Below are 21,911 nucleotides of genomic sequence, written 5' to 3'. Positions count from 1 at the left end.
GTGCTTAAAGATGTCCCACATTTCTCTGGGGCTCTCTTCATTTTTCTTCATTTTCTCTTTTTTCAGTTTGTATAATCTATAACAATCTATCTACAGGATTACTAATTCTTCTGCCAGTTCAAAGTCACTCTTGACCCCCTCCAGGGAACTTTTTGTTTTAATTATTATACTTAGAAACTCACAATTTCTATGCAGTTATATTTTTAAATTCCTTCCTCTTACTGCTAGTTTTGATTTGATAGGCATTGTCATAATACTTTCTTTTACTTCTTTAAACACGTTTTCCTTTTTTTATGAAAATTTTTTTTGAGGCTTATAAACTTTATTTTCTTTCCAATTTTTTTTCATTTTTTAATTTTTTATTTTAATTCCAGTTAATAAACGTGTTATATTAGTTTCAAGTGTCTGATGTAGTGATTCAACAATTGTATACATTAGTGCTCATCTCGACAAGTGTACTCCTTAATCCCCTCATCTATTTCACCTCCCCTCTGGTAACCATCAGTTTGTTCTCTATAGTTAACAGTCTGTCTCCTGATTTTCTCTTTCTCTATCTCTTTCTTTCCCTTTACTCATCTGTTCTTTCTTAAATCCCATATATGACTGAAATCATATGGTATTTGTCTTTCTCTGACTGACTTATTTCACTTAGCATTATACTCTCTAGCTCCATCCATGGCATGATTTCATTCTTTTTATGAATGACATGTATATACGTATATAATACATATATAATGTATGTGTATATATATTCTTTTTTATAGACAGCTTCCATACCTTGGCTACTGTAAATAATGTTGTGATAAACATGGGGGTACAAGTATCTCTTTGTATTAGTGTTCTTATATTCTTTGGGTAAATATCCAGTAGTGCAATTGTTGGATCATATGGTAGCTCCATTTTTAGCTTCTTGAGGAACCTCCATACTGCTTTCCTCAGTGGCTGCACCAGTTTGTACTCCTCCCAACTGTGCAAGAGGGTTCCTTTTCCTCCACATCCTTACCAACACCTGTTGTTTCTTGTGCTTTTTTTTTTCATGATTCTGACAGATGTGAGGTGATATCTCATTGCATTTTTTTTTCCTCATTGTAGTTTTGACTTGTATTTCCTTGATGATGAGTGATATTGAACATTTTTTCATGTCTATTGGCCATCTTGGCTTCTTCTTTAGAGAAATGTCTGTTCATCTCTTCTGCCCGTTTTTAAATTGGATTATTTGTTTTGGGGGTGTTGAGTTTTATAAGTACTATGAACATACTTTTAATGTCTTCTTTGAAGTGTTTTTCTGTTAAGGCTGTCCTTTCATCACTCTCACAGATGGTTTCTCTTGCCTGCTTTTTATCCAGTTGTATGGGTCATATTTTCTTGTTTATTTTCATGATATAAAAATTTGTTGGAAAATGGACATTTTCAATAATACATTGCTGCAACTCTGGGTACTGAGCCTCCCTTCTGGGTCTTGTTATTGTTACTTATTTATTTGTTTAGTGTTGGCTGAATTATTTTGTTGCAGTCAGTTTTATCCCCACAGTGGTAAGCCTCTGGTGTTGCTCCTCAGGGCAGCACAGCCATAGGTATGCCTACAGTCATTGTGAGCTGACCATAGAATTGGTAAGGCTCCTCCTCTCTTCCCTTCATAACACCCAGCTGTTAAACACCACTGCTTGGCGGTTGATTTTCCTATGATTTTCAGCAATTACCTGGGGCATAAATTGCTCTACCATGTATCCTATCAAACTGTGACTCCATGGAAGGAATAGTATTTTAACTCAATGCTTAATATCTCTTCTATCTCTGGGAAGGTTCCTCCCAGCTGTCTTTTTACTCTGTTTTCTATGACACAGTAAGGATCCTACAGCCTAGGCTATATCAGTATCAGATCCACGAATCTCCTCCCAATTGCCTTTCTCCAGTTATTGAGAGCAACTTTGGGCTTGAATTTATCTGTGCTTTATTGCAAATAAACTCAGTTCTTGGGAGAAGAAATTAAGAGCTATTTTTTAGGGCTGCTTCTAAACCCAAGCAAATCTCTAAGCCATGACTCTGGAGCTGCAGGTGAGGAAATTAGCAATCTTCTCTTTGAGTGACCCCACAATACTTAGACACTGAGCACTCCACACCAAGGTAGAGCCTCCATTCCAGAAGTGGAAGCTAAGCAGAAAAAGGACCCACCTTTCAACTATACTTGTCTAGGGTTTAGCCTCAGCAACAGGTAGCTGAGGGCATGATTAGGAGCACCAATGATCTGCTCTCATGGGAAGAATGTTCTTCTGCTGGGTATAAAGACCTGTGTTCTGAGATGTGGTAGTCTGGAGTGGAGTCTACACATCACTGAGATAGGAGGGAAAGAGGTAGAGTTATGGTTCAAAATGCCATAGCTTCCAGTGTTTTCCACTGAATTTTCAAAATTTTTCTTGAATAGATGTTTCTTCATTTGCTCTTCACCTTTCGAGTCATTTCCAGAAGTTTTAAATTATCATTTTTCTATATTTCTACCAATTTTAGTGTAGAATGGATACTGGAGCATCTCATACTGTCATGCTGGAAGAAAATTTCTTCTTCCATTTTAAATTGTATTTATTTTGTTTTTCATGCAAAAGCAAGACTTCCTGAAGTGAAGTAGTCTTTTTAGGTAGAGGCACTATTTCCCTGCCATTGATGTAATGAATCATTTTTATAAGTTTCTCTTTTTTCATAAAAGAGAAAGTCTTCTGCATAAGAGGACCATTCACCTGATTGCTTAGAATGATACCTTACTTTTAGACTCTTTAGTTCATTAAATGACTATTATTTTGTATGTCTGTTCATTTTCAGAGAGGTAAGTTAGATTTCCTAGAGGTTTGGGGGGGTGAAGGGTAATGGATTAGTGCTTCCCAATATGAAATACTAATGAATATCTACTATAGTATTAATTTCAAGAAGTGTAGGAAAACTAAAATAATGAAAGAGTGGAATAAATTAGAGGAGAAATAAATTTTAGATTGGAAAAGACCCTTAATTTCAACTGGAGAAGCACCAATGAAAAAAGACTGGGAAAACTTTAAAGATTAAAGAAAAAAAATGTGCAGGTAATGCAAGAAGAAAAATCTCTAAGCCTTCAACTGTACTGATTTCTTTTAGTGCTTTAAACACAGGACCTTTCCCACCTCAGGGACTTTGCACATACAGCTCTCTTCCTGCAATGTTCTTTGCCCAGTGCTTGACAAGACAGAATTCTTTTGTCTTTCATGCCTCAACTAAAAAGACATCAAAATGTTAGCAGTGGTTATCTATCTCCACATGGTAGGATTCGGTATAATTTATTTCTATTTCTCTATTTTTTATTTTTAAAATCTTTACTCCTTAAACATTATGTTTTCAAGTGGTTAAAAGATGCAATAGATATTTTAGTCTTTGCTATCTTTGAAATTTGCTTAGTAAGATAAAAACATTGACTTAACTTCTCTCCCAAATAATAGACAGTTGTCCCAGTGACATTAATTGCATGGTGCAACTTTTTCTGCTAATTTAAAGTTTTATCACAATAATCCACTTAATACTACATGCACTTGACTCTGTTTCTAAAGTTTCTATCAAGCTCTAGTGATCTTTCATTCTACCATTAGCACATGCTGTTTCAGAGTCCCGGCTATGTGACAAAGCAGTGACTCCTTACTGTTTTTCCACATTTGCTTAGCTTATTTTCATGCTTATTTGTAAGATGACATTTAGATTATCTTTTATTTATTAAAAACCATGTTAGAATTTTATGTTTTGGTGCATTTAATTTAAGATTACTTCAAGGGAATATGCACCATTACAACCAATTTATCTTTCTGTTTGGTATCATTGTGTATCTATCATTAAATTTGTACATGGTGCCTCACTGGAGATTTTGAAGGTCCTGCCTGACTCCTGCTAACATTTTAATGCATGGATCTGTTTGTTGATAGTGTGGATGTGACTGTTTCACATTATGTTCTATCCTATTTCTGATTAGTGTTTACATGTAAGAACAATAGGCAATGATTCTTAACTTCTCACTGCAGACAAGCTCCTTGTGTTAAGAATATTACTACTTAATTTTATCCTTGCCCATTTTCACATGAAGAAATGGACTATTGAAGGTCTCAAGTAATTTACCAGACAACTCACTGGTGGCAACACTCAGACTGGAATTCAAGGGTTCTGACAATACGATCTTAATAACTGAGAGTGCCATGAGTGTAAGGTCCGTGTACTGTATAAGTGTCCAGTTTCATGAAAACCCTTTTTATTCCTAATGGCATATCAGTTGATTATCTTAGATTTCCCAGATAAATTTTCATTTCAGCAAATAATTTTTCCTTCTCCTTTCCAATACTTTTACTTTGTATTCTTTGTGTAATACAAAGAATACATATACTATCATAGCAAACATAGTAATCTTTAAGCACTATAAGAGTATTTAAGAGGATAGGATTTCATATATGACATTGACATAATCCCTAGAATATTGAGAATGCCAAACTAGAAGTTCCTTGAATGATTAAGGTGCATAAAGATTTTTTTATGTTCTGTTTTAGTGTCTGTTATTTCTTTCTTATTTTAAAAGAAAGTATAAAATTGAGCCTATTTTAATGATACTTTTACAAAACTGAGATATTTTTAATGCTAATAAAACCATTGATTTTGCTTATCTGAATATCCTTGTTCAATAGAGGACACTTAGCAGACATTTGATGGTACTGATGTTGCAGAGAGTTGGGGAAATGGATGAAGGCAACCAGACAGGAGTCTCTGAATTCCAACTCCTGGGGATCTCAGACAGTCCTGAGCAGCAGCGAGTCCTGTTCTGGATGTTCCTGTCCATGTATCTGGTCACAGTGGTGGGAAATGTGCTCATCATCCTGGCAATTGGCTCTGACTCCCACCTGCACAGTCCCATGTACTTCTTCCTGGCCAACCTCTCCTTCACTGACCTATTCTTTGTCACAAATACAATTCCCAAGATGTTGGTTAATCTTCAGTCCCAGAGCAAAGCCATCTCCTATGCAGGGTGCCTAACACAGCTCTACTTCTTGGTCTCCCTGGTGACACTGGACAACCTCATCCTGGCCACAATGGCATATGACCGCTATGTAGCCATCTGCCGCCCCCTCCACTATGTCACAGCCATGAGCCCTGGGATCTGTATTTTGCTCCTCATCTTATGTTGGGTACTTTCTGCCCTCTATGGCCTCACCCTCACTCTCCTCATGACCAGGGTGACATTCTGTGCATCCCGGAAGATCCACTACATTTTCTGTGAGATGTATGTTTTGCTGAGGCTGGCCTGTTCCAACACCCAGACCATTCACATAGTGTTGATTACCACAGGCATCTTTATCTTCCTTACCCCTTTTGGGTTCATGATCATGTCTTACATCCGTATTGTCAGAGCCATCCTCCGAATACCCTCAGCCTCTAGCAAGTACAAAGCCTTCTCCACCTGTGCTTCCCATTTGGCTGTGGTCTCCCTCTTTTATGGGACACTTTGTATGGTATATCTGCAGCCCCTCCAAACCTACTCCATGAAGGACTCAGTAGCCACAGTAATGTATGCTGTGGTGACCCCCATGATGAACCCTTTCATCTACAGCCTGAGAAACAAGGACATGCATGGGGCTCTGGGAAGACTGCTCTCAGGGAAAGCCTTCCAGAGGTTAACATGAGGTAATTTTGAACACTGAAGTGGAAACTGAGAATTTCCTTCACCATGTGCAAAGCATTATCCTATGGGTAATACAAGAGGGATTAGGACAAAGCTCCAGCTCAGAATGAATTTATGTATCTGTGGTAAAGGAAAGACATGTATACATAACCCAAAGTCCCCCAGTCTCAAAAAACCTTGGAAATAAATAAAGCCACACTAACACTAATACCAGAATTTTGTAGGATAAGATCCTTCATCTTATGTGACCACAGTACCACATTGCCACCATGCTCTGGAATCCATGCAATGGAGTAAACCCACCAACTAAAATATACACAATGTCTGAATGGATAAAATAAATATATACGACTATATGCTATCTACAAGACATACCACTTGAGATTTGAGAACACAATAGCCTTGAAGTGAAAGGATGGGGATAAAATATTCCACATTATATGTAGCTTAACCATACGTGGCTGTGTTTATATCAGACAAACAGGACTTTAGGTCAAAAAACTCACCAAAGACAGAAGAGGACATTCTTAAATGATTTAAAGTCAATTTAACATAAAATATAAGAATTATAAATGTATGTGTACCCAAGTTCAGAGGACCTAAGTATAGAAAGCAATACTAACAGAACTGAAGGAGAAATGGACAGCGACAATAATAGTAAGAAACTTCAATACCCTATTTTCAACAATGGATAGATCATACAGGCAGGAAATCAATAAGGAAACAGCATATTTGAAAAACACTACAGACCAAATGGACCTGACAGACACATATAGAACAGTCTATCAAACAGCAACAAATAAGCATTGTACAGTACACATAAAGCATTCTCCAAGGTAGATTACATGACAGGCCGAAACACAAGTCTTTTTTCTTCCTTTTCTTTTCTTTTGGGGTGGGAGTGTGAGAAGACACATTTTATTTATTTTTTTAATATCTAAGTTCAACTAATTAACATATAATGTATTATTAATTTCAGAGGTAGAGATCAGTGATTCATCAGTCTTATATAATACCCAATGCTCATTATATCACATGCCCTCCTTAATGTCTGTCACCCACTTACCCAATCCCTCACACCCATCCCCCACACCCCTCCACTCTAACAACACTCAGTTGTTTCCTATGATTAAGAGTCTCTTATGGTTTGTCTTCCTCTCTGATTTCATCTTTCATATTTTTTCCTCTCTTCCCCTATGATCCTCTGTTTTGTTTCTTAAATCCCACATATAAGTGACATCATATGATAATTGCCTTTCTCTGACTAACTTATTTTGCTTGGCATAGTAACCTCTAGTTTTCATCCACGTCATTGCAAATGGCAGAATTTCATCTTTTTGAGCTGGAGCAAATAATCCAAAAATTTGTATGGAATCAGAAGAGACCCTGAATCACTAAGGAAATGTTGAAAAACAAAAATAAAGCTGGGGGCATCACGTTACCTGATTTCAAGCTTTACTACAAAGCTGTGATCACCAAGACAGCATGGTACTGGCATAAAAACAGACACATAGACCAGTGGAACAGAGTAGAGAGAGCCCAGATATGGACCCTCAAGTCTGTGGTCAATTAATCTTCGACAAAACAGGAAAAAATATACAGTGGAAAAAAGAGAGTCTCTTCAATAAATGGTGCTGGGAAACTGGACAGCTATATGTAGAAGAATGAAACTCGACCATTCTCTTACACCGTACACAAAGATAAACTCAAAATAGATAAAAGACCTCAACGTAAGACAGGAATCCATCAGAATCCTAGAGGAGACCATAGGCAGTAATCTCTTCGATATCAACCACAGCAACTTCTTTCAAGATACGTCTCCAAAGGCAAAGGAAACAAAGGCGAAAATAAACTTTTGGGACTTCACCAATAGTTCATTTTTGCATTTGTTTCTCTTGCCTTTGGAAACATGTCTAGGAGGAAGTTGCTGCAGTTGAGGTTTAAGAGGTTGATGCCTGTGTTCTCCTCAAGGATTTTGACAAATTCCTGTCTCACACGGAGGTCTTCATCTATTTTGATTGTATTTTTGTGTATGGTGTGAGGAAATGTCCCATTTCATTCTCCTGCATGTGACTGTCCAATTTTCCCAACATCATTTGTTGAAGAGGTGGTCTTTTTTCCAAAAAGATGCATTTTATTAATTACCCTACATCTACAGTTTAACTTGAGGTAAAATATAAGCAACACATAAAAAGGTCTATTTCTGCTACCATGTAATATAATTATCCATCATGAATATTCTTATAAAGCTAATAAAAACTGTATGCTATCATATACTCTAGCTTCTCTTATAGCTGGTATTTTCTAGCTCTCATTTTCTGTGAAATCCCAATACATGTAAGATTCTCCCACAAATGGTGTAGAATATCAGAGGGTCCATAATTAGCTTATTACCCCCTCCTTCCCCACCCTGGAGCCTCAAAGTTACAAGTAGAGTTCTAAAATAATGAAGACCATGAAAACTCCTTGAGTCTGATCCAAGCTGGGCAGTGTTCCAAAGAAATACACACCACAATTTAGGTTGCATGATAGTGAGGGTTTAGTGTCATTGAGCTTGGCCAAACACTCATACCTGATCTTAAACGTCTGGTACACCATGCCTTTTGGATGAAAAATAAATGCAGAGGAGATTCTCTGTATACCATCTATAAGCCACATGCTGACATATTAACCTCTTACTTCCTATTAGGTGATCCGGATGGTGATTTTTTAACTATAACAAAAACATATGAACCATAATAGATAGCTTAGGAAAGTGTTTAGTCAAATATACAGATTCTAATTGTTCACTCAGTCACCAAGGAGATCTGTAAACAAAAGGATCATTTAAATGACTCTTCAAATAGAAAAACTAAAGGACTGAACTATCACAAGTGTTTTCTTCACTGCAGAAGATGATGTTCCAGTAGGGGAGATCTTCACTTGACTGGAAAATAAATACCATAGTTGAAGGCTCTGTTGATACATAAAAAATCTGGTGAGTTTCATGCCTGTCATTTTCCCTGTCCTTTTTCCAGCATTGCTATAAAATACTTATAATACATTCCAAAGTAAACCAGCCATTCCAAATCTACAGTCACTTTGCTCTTTATTTCAATTGACAGAACTACTGAAAAAGTAGACACTTCTATCTAAAAGAAGGAAAAATGTTTGTATAGAAGGTGTTTCTGTGGGGCACTTGGGTGGCTCAGTCAGTTAACTAAGTGACTGCCTTCAGCTCAGGTCATGATCCCAGGATCTTGGAATTGACCTTCTCATCAGGCTCCCTACTCAGCAGAGTCTACTTCCTCTCCCTCTGCCCCCTCCCTGCTCATGCTCTCTCACTCTCTCACTCTTGCTCTATCTCAAATGAATATAAGCTTAAAGAAAAAATGAGGTTTTCCTGTTACACAAAGTAACAGCTTGTGGCAGTACCACATCTGAAAACTCTTCTGATCCACCAATACTTTAACCCTGGAGGGAAGAGGTCTAACATGCAGGGCCTGGTTCTCGCTTGATCTGAGAGTTTCCATCAGTCTCTTTATTTCTTCTGTTGCAGGAATCTCCAACTGGCTTGGCTCAGCTGATTCTTGTATCACTTGACCTTTTGACTCACTCTAATCAACCAATTCTGGGATCAACAAGTCTTAGAAATGGTCTAATGACTGTAAATTTAATGAATTCAGCAGAATCTAAGATTCTTCCCATTGGGGTGCTTGGGTGGCTCAGTGGGTTAAGCCGCTGCCTTTGGCTCAGGTCATGATCTCAGGGTCCTGGGATCGAGTCCCGCATCGGGCTCTCTGCTCAGCAGGGAGCCTGCTTCCTTCTCTCTCTCTCTGCCTGCCTCTCAGCGTACTTGTAATTTCTCTCTGCCAAATAAATAAATAAAATCTTAAAAAAAAAAAAAAAAAGATTCTTCCCATAGAGCTGATTTCCAGGTAACTGGGGACTTTGAATGACCCTGTGGGAGGAATGCCATTAACCACCACACAGCCAGGGTTAATTGCCATTTTCCTGCACAGAACATTCACAGGGAAGCCCATACAGTAGCTTCACCAAATTTTGACTGAAGGAGCCATTAACTATTTCTCTGAAAAAGTTGTCTAGTTTTTCAACTTTTGATATTCTTTTGTATTCATCATCTGGAAATGTCACCTGAATGATGTTAAGATCTCCAACATCTGATTCAGTAGTATGAACACTGGGCGATGAATTTATTCTCAGAAGGGTGCTCTCCTTAACTGCGGTCTCAAACATTTCAGGCTTTTTAATGATGAACTAAATTTTAGCTTTGTTTATGAATATCTTCTTCAGCCTTGGAATACCAAAAGGAGACTGCAGTCAGAATGGCACACATTTAAGGAAGCTTTCCGCATAAAAATCTTCTTGGGAAGAGTCAAATAATGCAAATGGCACTTTCAGAGTTTGCTTGAGGCCAAGAACTTCACAGCATTTTTCGTTGAAAATATTTTCAACTTTCTGTTTTAGGTCTATGATTTTGGCATTCCAGGCCACAGAAGAATACTCTCACCCTTAAAGATTAAAGGGAACATCAGAACAATTAGTCTGAGTAGGGGTATGAACTGTGAGGCTTGAGGTCATTGTGGCTTTTTTTCTCCCTAGATTTTTATTTATTTATTTGACAGAGATCACAAGTAGTCAGAGAGGCAGGCAGAGAGAGAGAGGGAAGCAGACTCCATGCTGAGCAGAGAGCCCAATGCAGGGCTTAATCCCAGGACCCTGGGATCATCACCTGAGCTGAAGGCAGAGGCTTTAACCCACTGAGCCACCCAGGTGCCCCTGAGGTCATTGTTATTAGGGCCTTCCACAGTGACTTTTGAATTACTCCCAGGGCTTCATGGTCTTTTCAGGGACTGCAATGCTTTAGTGTTTACTTTATTAGCCATTCCTGGAGACAAATAGTAAATAACTAGTTCAGGTTTTTTAACAGCACAAATGTGATTGTATTATTTCCAAGTATAATCCTTTCAAGTCACAAAACAGAAGTCTTAACAAATCCAGAAAACTGAAATCATTGTATCTTTTCTGACAACAATAGAATGAAGCAAGGAATAAAGAACAAAATGAGAACAGAAATACTCACAAATACATGGAAGTTAACCAATATATTATTGAATAACCTATAGGACAAAGAGGAAGTCAAAAGGGGAATTAGAAAATATCATGAGTCAAATAAAAGTGGAAACACAATATTCACTTCATTAGCACATATACTAAAATTGGAACAAGACAGAGAAGATTAGCATGGCCCTTGTGCAAGGATGACACACAAATTTGTAAAATGGTCCATATTTAAGAAAAGAAAAAGAAAACACAACATGTTGAAACATGTAACACAGCAAAAGCAATTCTAAGAGAAAAGTTCATAGAAATAAAACAACAGCATTTAAAAAAGAAGAAAAATCTCAAAAACAACTTTATTATATATGTCAAGGAACTAGAAAAAGAATAAATTATGTCCTGAATTAACAGAAGGAAGGAAATAACAAAGATCATAATAGAAATTAATGAAATAGAAAATAGAAAACATATAGAAACTAATAATTAAACTAATGGTTTCATTTTTTGGAAAAGAAAAACAAACATAAGCAACACTAGACAGAGAAAAAAGAGAAGACAGATTTTGTCAATTAGAAACAACAGACATCACATTTAATGTCATAGACATAGAAAAACAAAAACATAAAGGACTCATATTAAAAACTACATACCAACAATTAAACAACCTGTAAGAAGTAAATAAGATCCTTGAAACATACCAAGACTGAAGTAAGAATAAATAGAATGTATGGAAAAAATAAATAAATAAAAAATAGATTGACTCAGGGGCACCTGGGTGGCTCAGTGGGTTAAGCCTCTGCCTTTGGCTCAGGTCATGATCTCAGGGTCCTGGGATGGAGTCCCACATCGGGCTCTCTGCTCAGCAGGGAGCCTGCTCCCCCCCTCTCTCTGCCTGCCTCTCTGCCTACTTGTGATCTCTCTCTCTGTCAAGTAAATAAATAAAATCTTTTTTTTTAAGAAAAAAAATAGATTGACTCAGCAATAAAAAATCCAACAACAAAAAAGTGCCATCCTTCAAATATCTAAAGAATCATTCTTAAGTTCTTCCCCCACAAAAAAAATGATAAAGAAGAGGTTTACACTTCCAAACTCATTTTACAAGGCTAGCATCATTCTGCAAGGTGATCACACTGCAAGAAAAGAAAACTACAAGCTCACTTCCATGAAGAATACAAAGGCAAAAATACTCACCAAAAATATTATCAAACTGAATTCAACAGCACACTAAAAGAATTATACACCAATAACAACCAGAATTTACCCAAGAGATGCAAGGATAGTTCAATATATGCAAATCAATCAGCATAGTACAGCACATTAACCTTATAGAGTTTTAAAAACCACGTTTTTTCTTAGTGGATGTAGAAAAAACATATAACAAAATTCAACACTCTTTCATGTTAAAAACTAAAAAATTTTATATAAAGGGCACTTACCTCAACACAATAAGGGGCATATATACAAGCCCACAACTAACGTCATGCTCAGTGGTGAGAAAAACTGAAAGCTATTCCATTAAGATCTGGGACAAAGCAAGGATACCCACACTCACCACATCTATTCAACACAATAAGGGAAGTCCTAATCAGATGAATTATTCAAGAAAAAGAAATAAAAGGTATTCAAATAAGAAAAGAAGAAGTAAAATTACCTCTGCAGATGACATGATCTTATAGGAATAAAACACCAAAGATTCTATAAGAAAACTATCAGAAATAATCAATGAATTCAGAAAATGTGTAGCGTACAAAATCAATGCACAAAATCAGCGATATTTTTATACACTAACAATGAATTGTGAGAACAGGAAACTAAGAAAGCAATTCCATTTACAATAGCATCCAAAAGATAAACAAAATACTTGGGAATACTTAAAGACAAAAAAAAAAAAGACTTGTACATTGAAAATTATAAAACACTGATGAAGGAAATGTTAAAATACATATAGAAAGACATCTTATGTCCATGGATTAGAAGTATTAATTTTGTAAAAATGTCCATGTTACCCAACATGGTCTCTTGAGTCAATGCAATCCCTATCAAAACTCCAATGTTATTCTTAACGGATATAGAAAAAAAAACCCAATCCTGAAATTCATTTGGAACAACAAAAGACCCCAAATAGCCAAGGCAATCTTGACAGCCAAGACAAACTGGGGGCATCACACTTCCTGATTTCAAAATCAATAGTAATCAAAACAGTATGGTGCTTGTATAAAGGCACACATATAGACCAACTAAACAGAATAGAGAAACCCAAAACTAAACAGAATAGAGAAACAGAATAGAGAAACCCACACATACACACTGATCATTGAAAAAGGTGCCATACTGATATTTAGTAAGAGATAAATATCCTTTTTGATGGTCATCAAAAAGAATGAAATCTTGGAGCATCTGGGTAGCTTGTGATCTTAGTGCCTCGGAATTGAGCCCTGAAGGGAATCTGCTTCTCCCTCGCCCTCTGCCCCCCTCCTACTCATTCTCTCTCTCTCTCTCTCTCTCTCTCTCTGATAAACAAATATCCAGGATCTATAAAGAACTCCTCAAACTCAACACACACAAAACAGACAAGCATATCAAAAAATGGGCAGAAGATATGAACAGACACTTCTCCAATCAAGACATACAAATGGCTATCAGACACATGAAAAAATGTTCATCATCACTAGCCCTCAGGGAGATTCAAATTAAAACCACATTGAGATATCACCTTACACCAGTTAGAATGGCCAAAATTAACAAAACAGGAAACAACATGTGTTGGAGAGGATGTGGAGAAAGGGGAACCCTCTTCCACTGTTGGTGGGAATGCAAGTTGGTGCAGCCTCTTTGGAGAACAGTGTGGAGATTCCTCAAGAAATTAAAAATAGAACTTCCTTATGACCCTGCAATTGCATTACTGGATATTTACCCCAAAGATACAGATGTCGTGAAAAGAAGGGCCATCTGTACCCCAATGTTTATAGCAGCAATGGCCAGGGTCGCCAAACTGTGGAAAGAACCAAGATGCCCTTCAATGGATGAATGGATAAGGAAGATGTGGTCCATATATACTATAGAGTATTATGCCTCCATCAGAAAGGACGAATACCCAACTTTTGTAGCAACATGGATGGGACTGGAAGAGATTATGCTGAGTGAAATAAGTCAAGCAGAGAGTGTCAATTATCATATGGTTTCACTTATTTGTGGAGCATAAAAAATAGCATGGAGGACAAGGGAATTAGAGAGGAGAAGGGAGTTGTGGGAAATTGGAAGGGGAGGGCAACCATGAGAGACTATGGACTCTGAAAAACAATCTGAGGGTTTTGAAGGGGTGGGAGGTGGGAGGTTGGGGTACCAGGTGGTGGGTATTGTAGAGGGCACGGATTGCATGGAGCACTGGGTGTGGTGCAAAAATAATGAATACTGTTATGCTGAAAATAAATAAAAAATAAATTTAAAAAAAATTTTTTAACTTAAAAATAAATAAATAAATAAAAAGTACAGACACCAGAGCTTACTCTCTCTGCCATCTGTGGACCCAGCAAGAAGTGGCTGTCTACAAACCAGGAAAAGAATTCTAACCAAATCCAACCCAACTAGCATCCCAGTCTCAGACTTCCAGCCTCCAGAACTGTGAAAAGTAAATATCTCTTGTTTAAGTCACCCAGTCTTGGGATTTCTTGTAAGTCAGGCCAATCTAAAACAATATAACTTCAAGTTAACAAATAGACCAAAAAATCCTGATATTTATTTACTTCTCATATATCTTGGTATCTGTTGATGGGCCAACAATGTTAGAAATACATACATAATTCATAACTTCACCTATTTAATGTATAATATTGATTTTTATGATCTTCATTTATAATAAAAATACAGATTGTTATAATTGAGATTTTTACATAATTATGTATTAACATAGTTTACATTTCTATTGATAACAATGATCTAAGGATTTAAAAATAAAATGTAATTGTGTTCAAATACAAAATTTCACAATAAATAAGTATTAAAGTAAATGGAAAAATTGAAGTTATTATTTTTGAACTGATTTCAAAAAGTTTTCTTCTAAAACATTACAATTATGTGTGACAGACAAAATAAAATTTAAAATAATAAATATAAACTTTTTACTGAATGAAATAAAAACTATTGATTTCTTAAAATTTTAATTAAATTTGTTTTATATCATAAAAAATAAAACGATTTTCAAATTTAGCATTCAAAGTTCATCCAGTTGCCAACGTAAACTGTCAAATCATATTTCATACATGTTATATTGGCCTACATGTATAAACATTACAAGTAATATAAATCATTTAATATTTCAAATGTTTTCAATAGCTATGTGCAATTGTTATGGATACTGAACTGGAAGAAACAGGACGCTCAGCACTTTAAGAAACAACACTTCATTCATGCACGAATCCATTGCACACATGCTATTATGAAAGGGAGGGCTTAACAAGTTACTCAGTCTTTTCTCTGACCTCAGAGCTCCACTGGTCCAACCCTTCCTACACTCTGAATCCATGGCCACAACTGACACCAGCAGAAGCACAGCACACAAGGCTTTACAATATTAAGATGTAGGTGCTTCTCTCTCAAAACCTTGGGAAAGTGAAGTGGAGTCTTGCTTGCCCTGGGGCTTGAAGGCTCTAAATTACAAGAGTGGGTTTTCTGGTTCCAGACCCTGCTATGCCAGAACCGAGCTCCAGATCCCCAGTAGAGGAGGCACCAATGTGTGTTTGCAAGGTGTAAGAGATCTCTCTGAAGAAGTGGGCTCAGCTGGGGTGATTATGGACCCACACCGCACCTGAGGCCATTTGGCAATATCTGAGGATAATTTTGGTTCTCACAGCCGGAATGAGGAGTAATGTCGCTGGCAACAAGTGGGTGGAGGTCAAGGATCTGGCTGAACATCTTACCGTACATAGGAGAGCACCTACAATAAGGAATTATCCAGCCAAAAATGTCAGTAGTGCCAGAGTGGGGCAAATGTGGCCCAGGAGAGGGGACCATGTTGCCCAAGATTAAGGGCAGGTCTATAAAAGGCTGCATCTGGAGGGAAAACATGTTTTATTTGACCTGAAGAATATTAATTTTTATATGAATTGTCAATATTAGAAGCTGAAAGATTCTCATAAAAATCCAAATGAACAGTTTATAGTTTAATAATTATAGTTTAATCCAAATATGTAGTTTAACAGAATGTGCTCCCAAGAATTGGACCAGTCATCCAATTCATTAAGCAATGTATTGCTTAATACATTGGAGACATAACATGTTGGACACCTGTACTAACAGAGGCCAGACACAGGGCCAAATAACTGTGAGATTATGTGATCCTGGGTCTATATTACTACACAAAAGCTACCCCCTCTAACTCAGTAGCACTTTGACCTTTGAGACAGGGCATAAACTCTCCCATTTATCAGCATGTTTCCTTGTCTTTTTGGTATTTCCTTTCTCAGAAGGAGGTAACATTTACTGGATTCATAGATATATCAAAAATGGAAAAATAAATAATTACGCTTTTCAGGAAACAGTGAGAATCTTTCTGGAATGTATGGCATCCCAATATGTTTAATAAGCATGCATCAAAGAGCACTGTGTCAAACCTATTTTACAGTAAATGAATCTTACAATGATCAGTGTACAAAAAGTTATGATATGAAAAACTTAAGCAAAAATAAGACAAATTTTTAGTTTATTTTTTCTTATGACTATAAAATTAGAAATGATATTATACAATGCTGTTGTATTAAATGAAATAATTGACTGGCCTTTATACTTTTTGGAGATTTCGAGTATAAATGATGGTCTTTAGGGTTTAGCAAAAATAATGTGCTTCAAACAGAAACAGGCATCTACGTCTTGCCACACGACAATATAAACATAAATAATATCATTGAATTCACTGTTTGTGATGTTGATGAAAGGTTTGATCTTTTCATGGAAACTTTGGGAAAGATTTCCTAATAGAGACAATATCATGAAAATAGCTATGTTTTTATTGGAGTAAAAATAACTTCAAAATTTTAATGTTACCTGGTCAATATTATTAGTAAGTCTATGACAAACTACACTCTTGATAGTATTGGTAATGAGATTAACCTTGTTTTTAAAAATTAAACCCAAAATGGCAATATTTTGCAAGACACCATATGAGTTCATTTATTATATTTTTCAATGTTAAAATGTCAAAAATAAAATGCATAATACAACAGTACTTAATATCATGAATTGAAAATGCTCCCAAGAATTGAACCAGCTGGCTAATGTTCCACTTTAAAAAACGGGTAAACAAGGCAGTAACCTTCAGCACTACATGGAGGTCAGGCACAGGGCCAGAAGGTTTTGGAAATGTTTAAAGAAAGTTACTTGTGTCACACACTAATTTAAAAAAAAAAAATCCTCTCATATCACTTGTGAAGATTTGATTCAATACATGGCCTTAACTTAACACTGCAAACATGTAAACATTCTGAATATTTCTCTGCAAATACATTCACAAATAACTGCACAAATATTTCATTCAATTGATGGATACCCTTAAATATATGTACTTTGAAAACATAACTTGGCAAAGAAAAATGAAAACTACTCAGTATAACTAAAATATATTTAGAGAAATGAAAACAATGACTGATCTACATATATGAAATTACAGAGTTGAATGATGAGTTCTTTTTTTTTTTAATTAAATTTATTTATTTTCAGCATAACAGTATTCATTATTTTTTCACCGCACTGGGTATGGTGAAAAAATAATGATGAGTTCTTTTTAAATGTTCATTTATTTCCTATTTTTTTTTTACAATAAAATAACATTATATGTTATATGAACCTACTACTTCACCTTTCCCAACTAATATGATGGTATAAATGAAGATGGAAAATTAAAGTTAATATTAGGAACATTGTGCAATACTGAAAAGTATTATGACAACATTGGAATATCAGAATTCTACTTATACCTCCGAAAAAGTGACCTTAATTATAAAAATGTCTGTGCAAAGATTTGATCCATATTCAAAGTACATGTGTTGGTGAATAGCTCTTATCTATTATTAAGTAGAAAAAAAAAATCTAAATATCACTCCCAGTTAAATGGACCCAAGCTTAAATTCTCTACTAAACAATTCAAGAAAAAATAAGGACTCCACACTGACATCTTGGTCAGAATAAATGGTGCCAGGATTTGCTTCCAAATCAAAGGAGTTATAAAATCCAATAATGTATCTACTGATTAAGTATTTCTATTTTTATTTAGAGTTCATTTGATATCAGGGTTAAAAAATAATCTCCAGTGGCATATATTTTGAGTTATGATAGATGAATACTCCAAATATTAATAAAATAAAGTACCTTTTATCATATTTCTGCAGCTGGTTTTTCTTAAATCTGATACACTTTACACTCAACTACATTAGCTGCTTGGCCACTGGGATATAGGTTTAAAACTCCTGTTCTAGGGGCGCCTGGGTGGCTCAGTGGGTTAAGCCGCTGCCTTCGGCTCAGGTCATGATCTCAGGGTCCTGGGATCGAGTCCCACATCGGGCTCTCTGCTCAGCAGTGAGCCTGCTTCCTCCTCTCTCTCTCTGCCTGCCTCTCTGCCTACTTGTGATCTCTCTCTGTCAAATAAATAAATAAAATCTTTAAAAAAAAAAAATAAAAATAAAACTCCTGTTCTATACTTTATGATTATATATGAAAAAGATCATTATTCAACCAGAAAAACAAAGATATGAAAGAAATAAATGAAAGCACAATCAACTGACAAGTGAGTGAAACTGAATAGAACACACCATTACAATGGAGGAATGTGATTCTATAGTCTCAAGATGCAGCATAGTGTGGTCGTGAGGATCTTGGGCTATAAGACAAATGGCCTAGGCTTCAATCTGAACTTCTTATTTGATGTTAGATGGTAAACTAACCTTTCTATCATTTTAGTTATAAAATGGGGATAATAATAGGACCAACATCATAGAGGTGGTAGGTTAATAGATTGGAAAAGAACCTGACACATACAAAAGCACCCAACAACTGTTTGCTATTTGTTTTCTTTCAAAGAGTGATTTTCTGCTCTGGCTCAAAAAAAATAGTTAGAATTAAAGGATAGAATGAGGCAGGCATACGGATGGAGAGAGGGAAATATGAGATGCTTTTAGACATAGTGGAGAATAAGGTGTATATCGAAGCTAAGAGCTCCAGAAGTCTCTGTGTTCTGTTGGGTTTTATTCTTTCTTTGCTTGTGCACATTACTGAGGATTCCTAGGCAGGAAAAAAGCAATGATTACAGTAATGTTTTAAGAAGATAATTCCTGGGGGTGCCTGGGTGGCTCAGACAATTGAGTGGCCAACTCTTGATTTAGGTTTGGATCATGATCTCAGGGTCATAAGATAAAATCCTAGGCTGGGGCTCCACACTCAGCAGGAAGCTGGCTTCAGGATTCTCCCTCTCCCTCCACCACTCCCCCTGTTCTCCTTGTATCTATCTCTCTCTCTCTCTCTCTCTCTCTCGAGGATAGATGAATCATGAAGAAGAAGAGAAAAAAGAAGAAGAAGGAGGGGGTGGGGACGGGGAGGAGAAGAAGGAGAAGGAAGAGAAGGAGGAAGGGGAGGAGGAGGAAGAGGAAGAAGAAGAAAGAGAAGAAGGAGAAGAAAGATGAAGAGGAGGAAGAGGAGAGCAGAAGGGGGAGAAGAAGAAGTAGAAGAAAATTCCTAAATTGAAATGAATAAGGTATTTTGCACAAAGGTATATAAATCTTATTTTCAAACTTCAATGCCACCTGGCAAGAGGGAAATAAGGACTCAGAACAGACTGGTTTGCTGCCCCCAACTCTACCTCAAAACAGCTAAGTGGTCATCATAGTTTCATATTTGCCTCTAATATGATATCAAACAAAAAGTTTGAAGGGTTTAAAATTGAAAGGGAAAAAACATGGATTAAGAGTAATTTTTCATTATCAATATTACTATACCCACTGAATTAAATAATGTGAAAATCTCAATTGTTACCACTTTAGAGAGAAAGATGTTTTATTTTTCCAAAAGACTCTTCCCAGGGCTCCCTTCATGTCTCTGTTCCTCAGGCTGTAGATGAAGGGGTTCAGCATGGGGGTGACCACAGTGTACATCATGGCCATGACAGTCTCCTTAACAGTAGAATTATTAGTTGATGGGCACAAGTAGAGACCAATAATTGTCCCATAAAAGAGAGACACCACAGAGAGGTGGGAGCCACAGGTGGAGAAGGCCTTGTGGATGCCCCTAGCAGAAGGGACCTTGAGGATGGAGGATACAATCCGCACATAAGATATGATGATGAGCAGGAACGGGATGACAAGAATGAGCCCTCCCATGATAAATATCACCAATTCATTAACACGAGTGTCAGAGCAGGCCAGTTTCAGCAGAGCAGACATATCACAGAAAAAGTGGGGGATTGTGTTGTCTGCACAAAACCACAATCTGGCCATGAGCAGAGTGTGTAACATAGCGTGGAACATGGTCAGCACCCAGGACAGCACCACCAGGGAGAGACAGAGCTTGGGGCTCATGATGGTGGTGTAGTGCAGAGGGAAGCAGATAGCCACATAGCGGTCATAGGCCATCGCCACCAGGAGGAAGCTCTCCAGGTCTCCAAAAAACAGGAAGAAGTACATCTGGGTCAGGCAGCCAGCATAGGGGATGGAGGAGACTTGGCTCTGCATGTTCTGCAGCAATTTGGGCATTGTGACAGACGAGAAGCAAAGGTCAGAGAAGGATAAATTGCTGAGAAACAAATACATGGGCGTGTGGAGGTGGGAGTCCAGGCGAATGAGGACAATGATGAGAAGGTTCCCCAGGATGGTGGTGACATACATGGTCAGAAACAGGGCATAGAACAGGTCTCGCTGATCTGGATCAATGGGCAGACCCAGAAGGAGGAAATCTGAGACAACAGTTTGGTTCCTTTCTGTCATTCTGTGATGCTACCATATTTATGAAGAAAATAACAGACCTTAAAATCCAAATATAAGAAATAAACATATGTCTATTGCATGTGGCCTATTGTCAAATGTATGGATGAGTGAGGATTAAGGCACAGGTGGCAACTGGGTCTATTGAAACTACTCCATCAAAGTCTCCAGTGACATCCAAGTCTCTGAATCAGATGACAGCACATTTAACACCAATGATCACTTCTTCCTTTGTAAACCTCTCCTGTCTCTTGATAATTGTGATACCTCAGCTTCATGTTCTTCCTGCCTGCCTTGCAATACCTTCACCCACTCCTTACAGAGCTCCCCCTTCCCGGTCATCATTTGAATGTTGGTTGTCCTCAGAATGTTTTCCTTCTACACTTACCCTAAATATGAAAGTGAATCCCAAATGTATTTATTCAGCCTACATAGCTCATCTGAGCTATAGATATGGGTGTTCAGTTCCCTGAAGACCATCTTCCCTATGTGTCTCACTGTCACTCTGAAACCAATCTATCTTAAATGTCTGAAGTCTTGTCCTCCTTGCCCTGTAGGTGCTCCACTCCCAGTAGCTCTAGTAGTTCCGTGACTGGCAGTACCACCTACAAGGTACTCAAGCCAGACTGAGGGCTCCCTTCATGCTTGTCACTCATTTACTGTATGTTACCAATCTCCCTTTCTACTCACTTCTCATATAGACCCTGCTACCCATCCCACAGCCATCATTCAGGTCACTCAACTTTTCTCACCTGAACCATCACAACCAATCTGGTCTCTCCATATTTACTTTCACTCCATTCCATCCCATTGACATTACCCAGAATTGTTCTTTTTATGACTCAAACCTGCTTGTGCCACTATTCTAATTGAAGAGTTTCCTCTTTCTGTTAACATAAAGATCAAAATGGTTAACATGACCCACAAACTCTTTTATTTGATCAGATCAATTAGCTCATGTTTAATCCTCTCTCCACTCCAGGCATACCAATTATTTCTGATTTTCTCAAAGGCATCCTGCTTATATCCCACCATATCACATCATGTCTTCCATTTACTTACACAAGCTGTCTGTATTTCATCCCATTCTCTGTCCTAGGAATTGGCCCAGACCATTAAATCAGGATTATTTGCTCTTTGCTAGGTTTTAAGGAAAGGGAAAATTTCTATCCTGTTCATTGCTGAAGCCTAAAATCTAGAACAATGTGTGGAGAAAGAAA

At 37.1% G+C, this 21,911-nt stretch overlaps 2 protein-coding genes, 1 non-coding gene and 1 pseudogene across 3 annotated transcripts; 2 read left to right on the top strand and 2 right to left on the bottom strand.

Annotated features, from left to right (window-relative positions):
* Positions 1–4,691: 4,691 nt before the first annotated feature.
* On the top strand, positions 4,692–5,672 carry LOC131816671 (olfactory receptor 1D2-like). The gene has a single exon (XM_059149599.1). The coding sequence runs from the start codon at positions 4,701–4,703 to the stop codon at positions 5,670–5,672; it is 972 nt and encodes a 323-aa protein (XP_059005582.1). The 5' UTR covers positions 4,692–4,700.
* Positions 5,673–8,450: 2,778 nt separating this feature from the next.
* On the bottom strand, positions 8,451–15,643 carry LOC131815638 (general transcription factor II-I-like; annotated as a pseudogene).
* Positions 10,863–10,967, top strand: LOC131817142 (U6 spliceosomal RNA). Its single transcript, XR_009348351.1, has one exon. It is a non-coding gene; the product is annotated as a U6 spliceosomal RNA (small nuclear RNA).
* Positions 15,644–19,735: 4,092 nt separating the features above from the next.
* LOC131816152 (olfactory receptor-like protein DTMT) lies at positions 19,736–21,480 on the bottom strand. The gene has a single exon (XM_059148588.1). The coding sequence runs from the start codon at positions 20,692–20,694 to the stop codon at positions 19,744–19,746; it is 951 nt and encodes a 316-aa protein (XP_059004571.1). The 5' UTR covers positions 20,695–21,480; the 3' UTR covers positions 19,736–19,743.
* Between the last annotated feature and the right edge of the window lie 431 nt (positions 21,481–21,911).

The sequence above is a fragment of the Mustela lutreola genome, chromosome 15 (genome assembly GCF_030435805.1).
Source record: "Mustela lutreola isolate mMusLut2 chromosome 15, mMusLut2.pri, whole genome shotgun sequence".
Classification (NCBI taxonomy): Eukaryota; Metazoa; Chordata; class Mammalia; order Carnivora; family Mustelidae; genus Mustela; species Mustela lutreola.
This window is presented reverse-complemented; position numbering and strand designations above follow the sequence as displayed.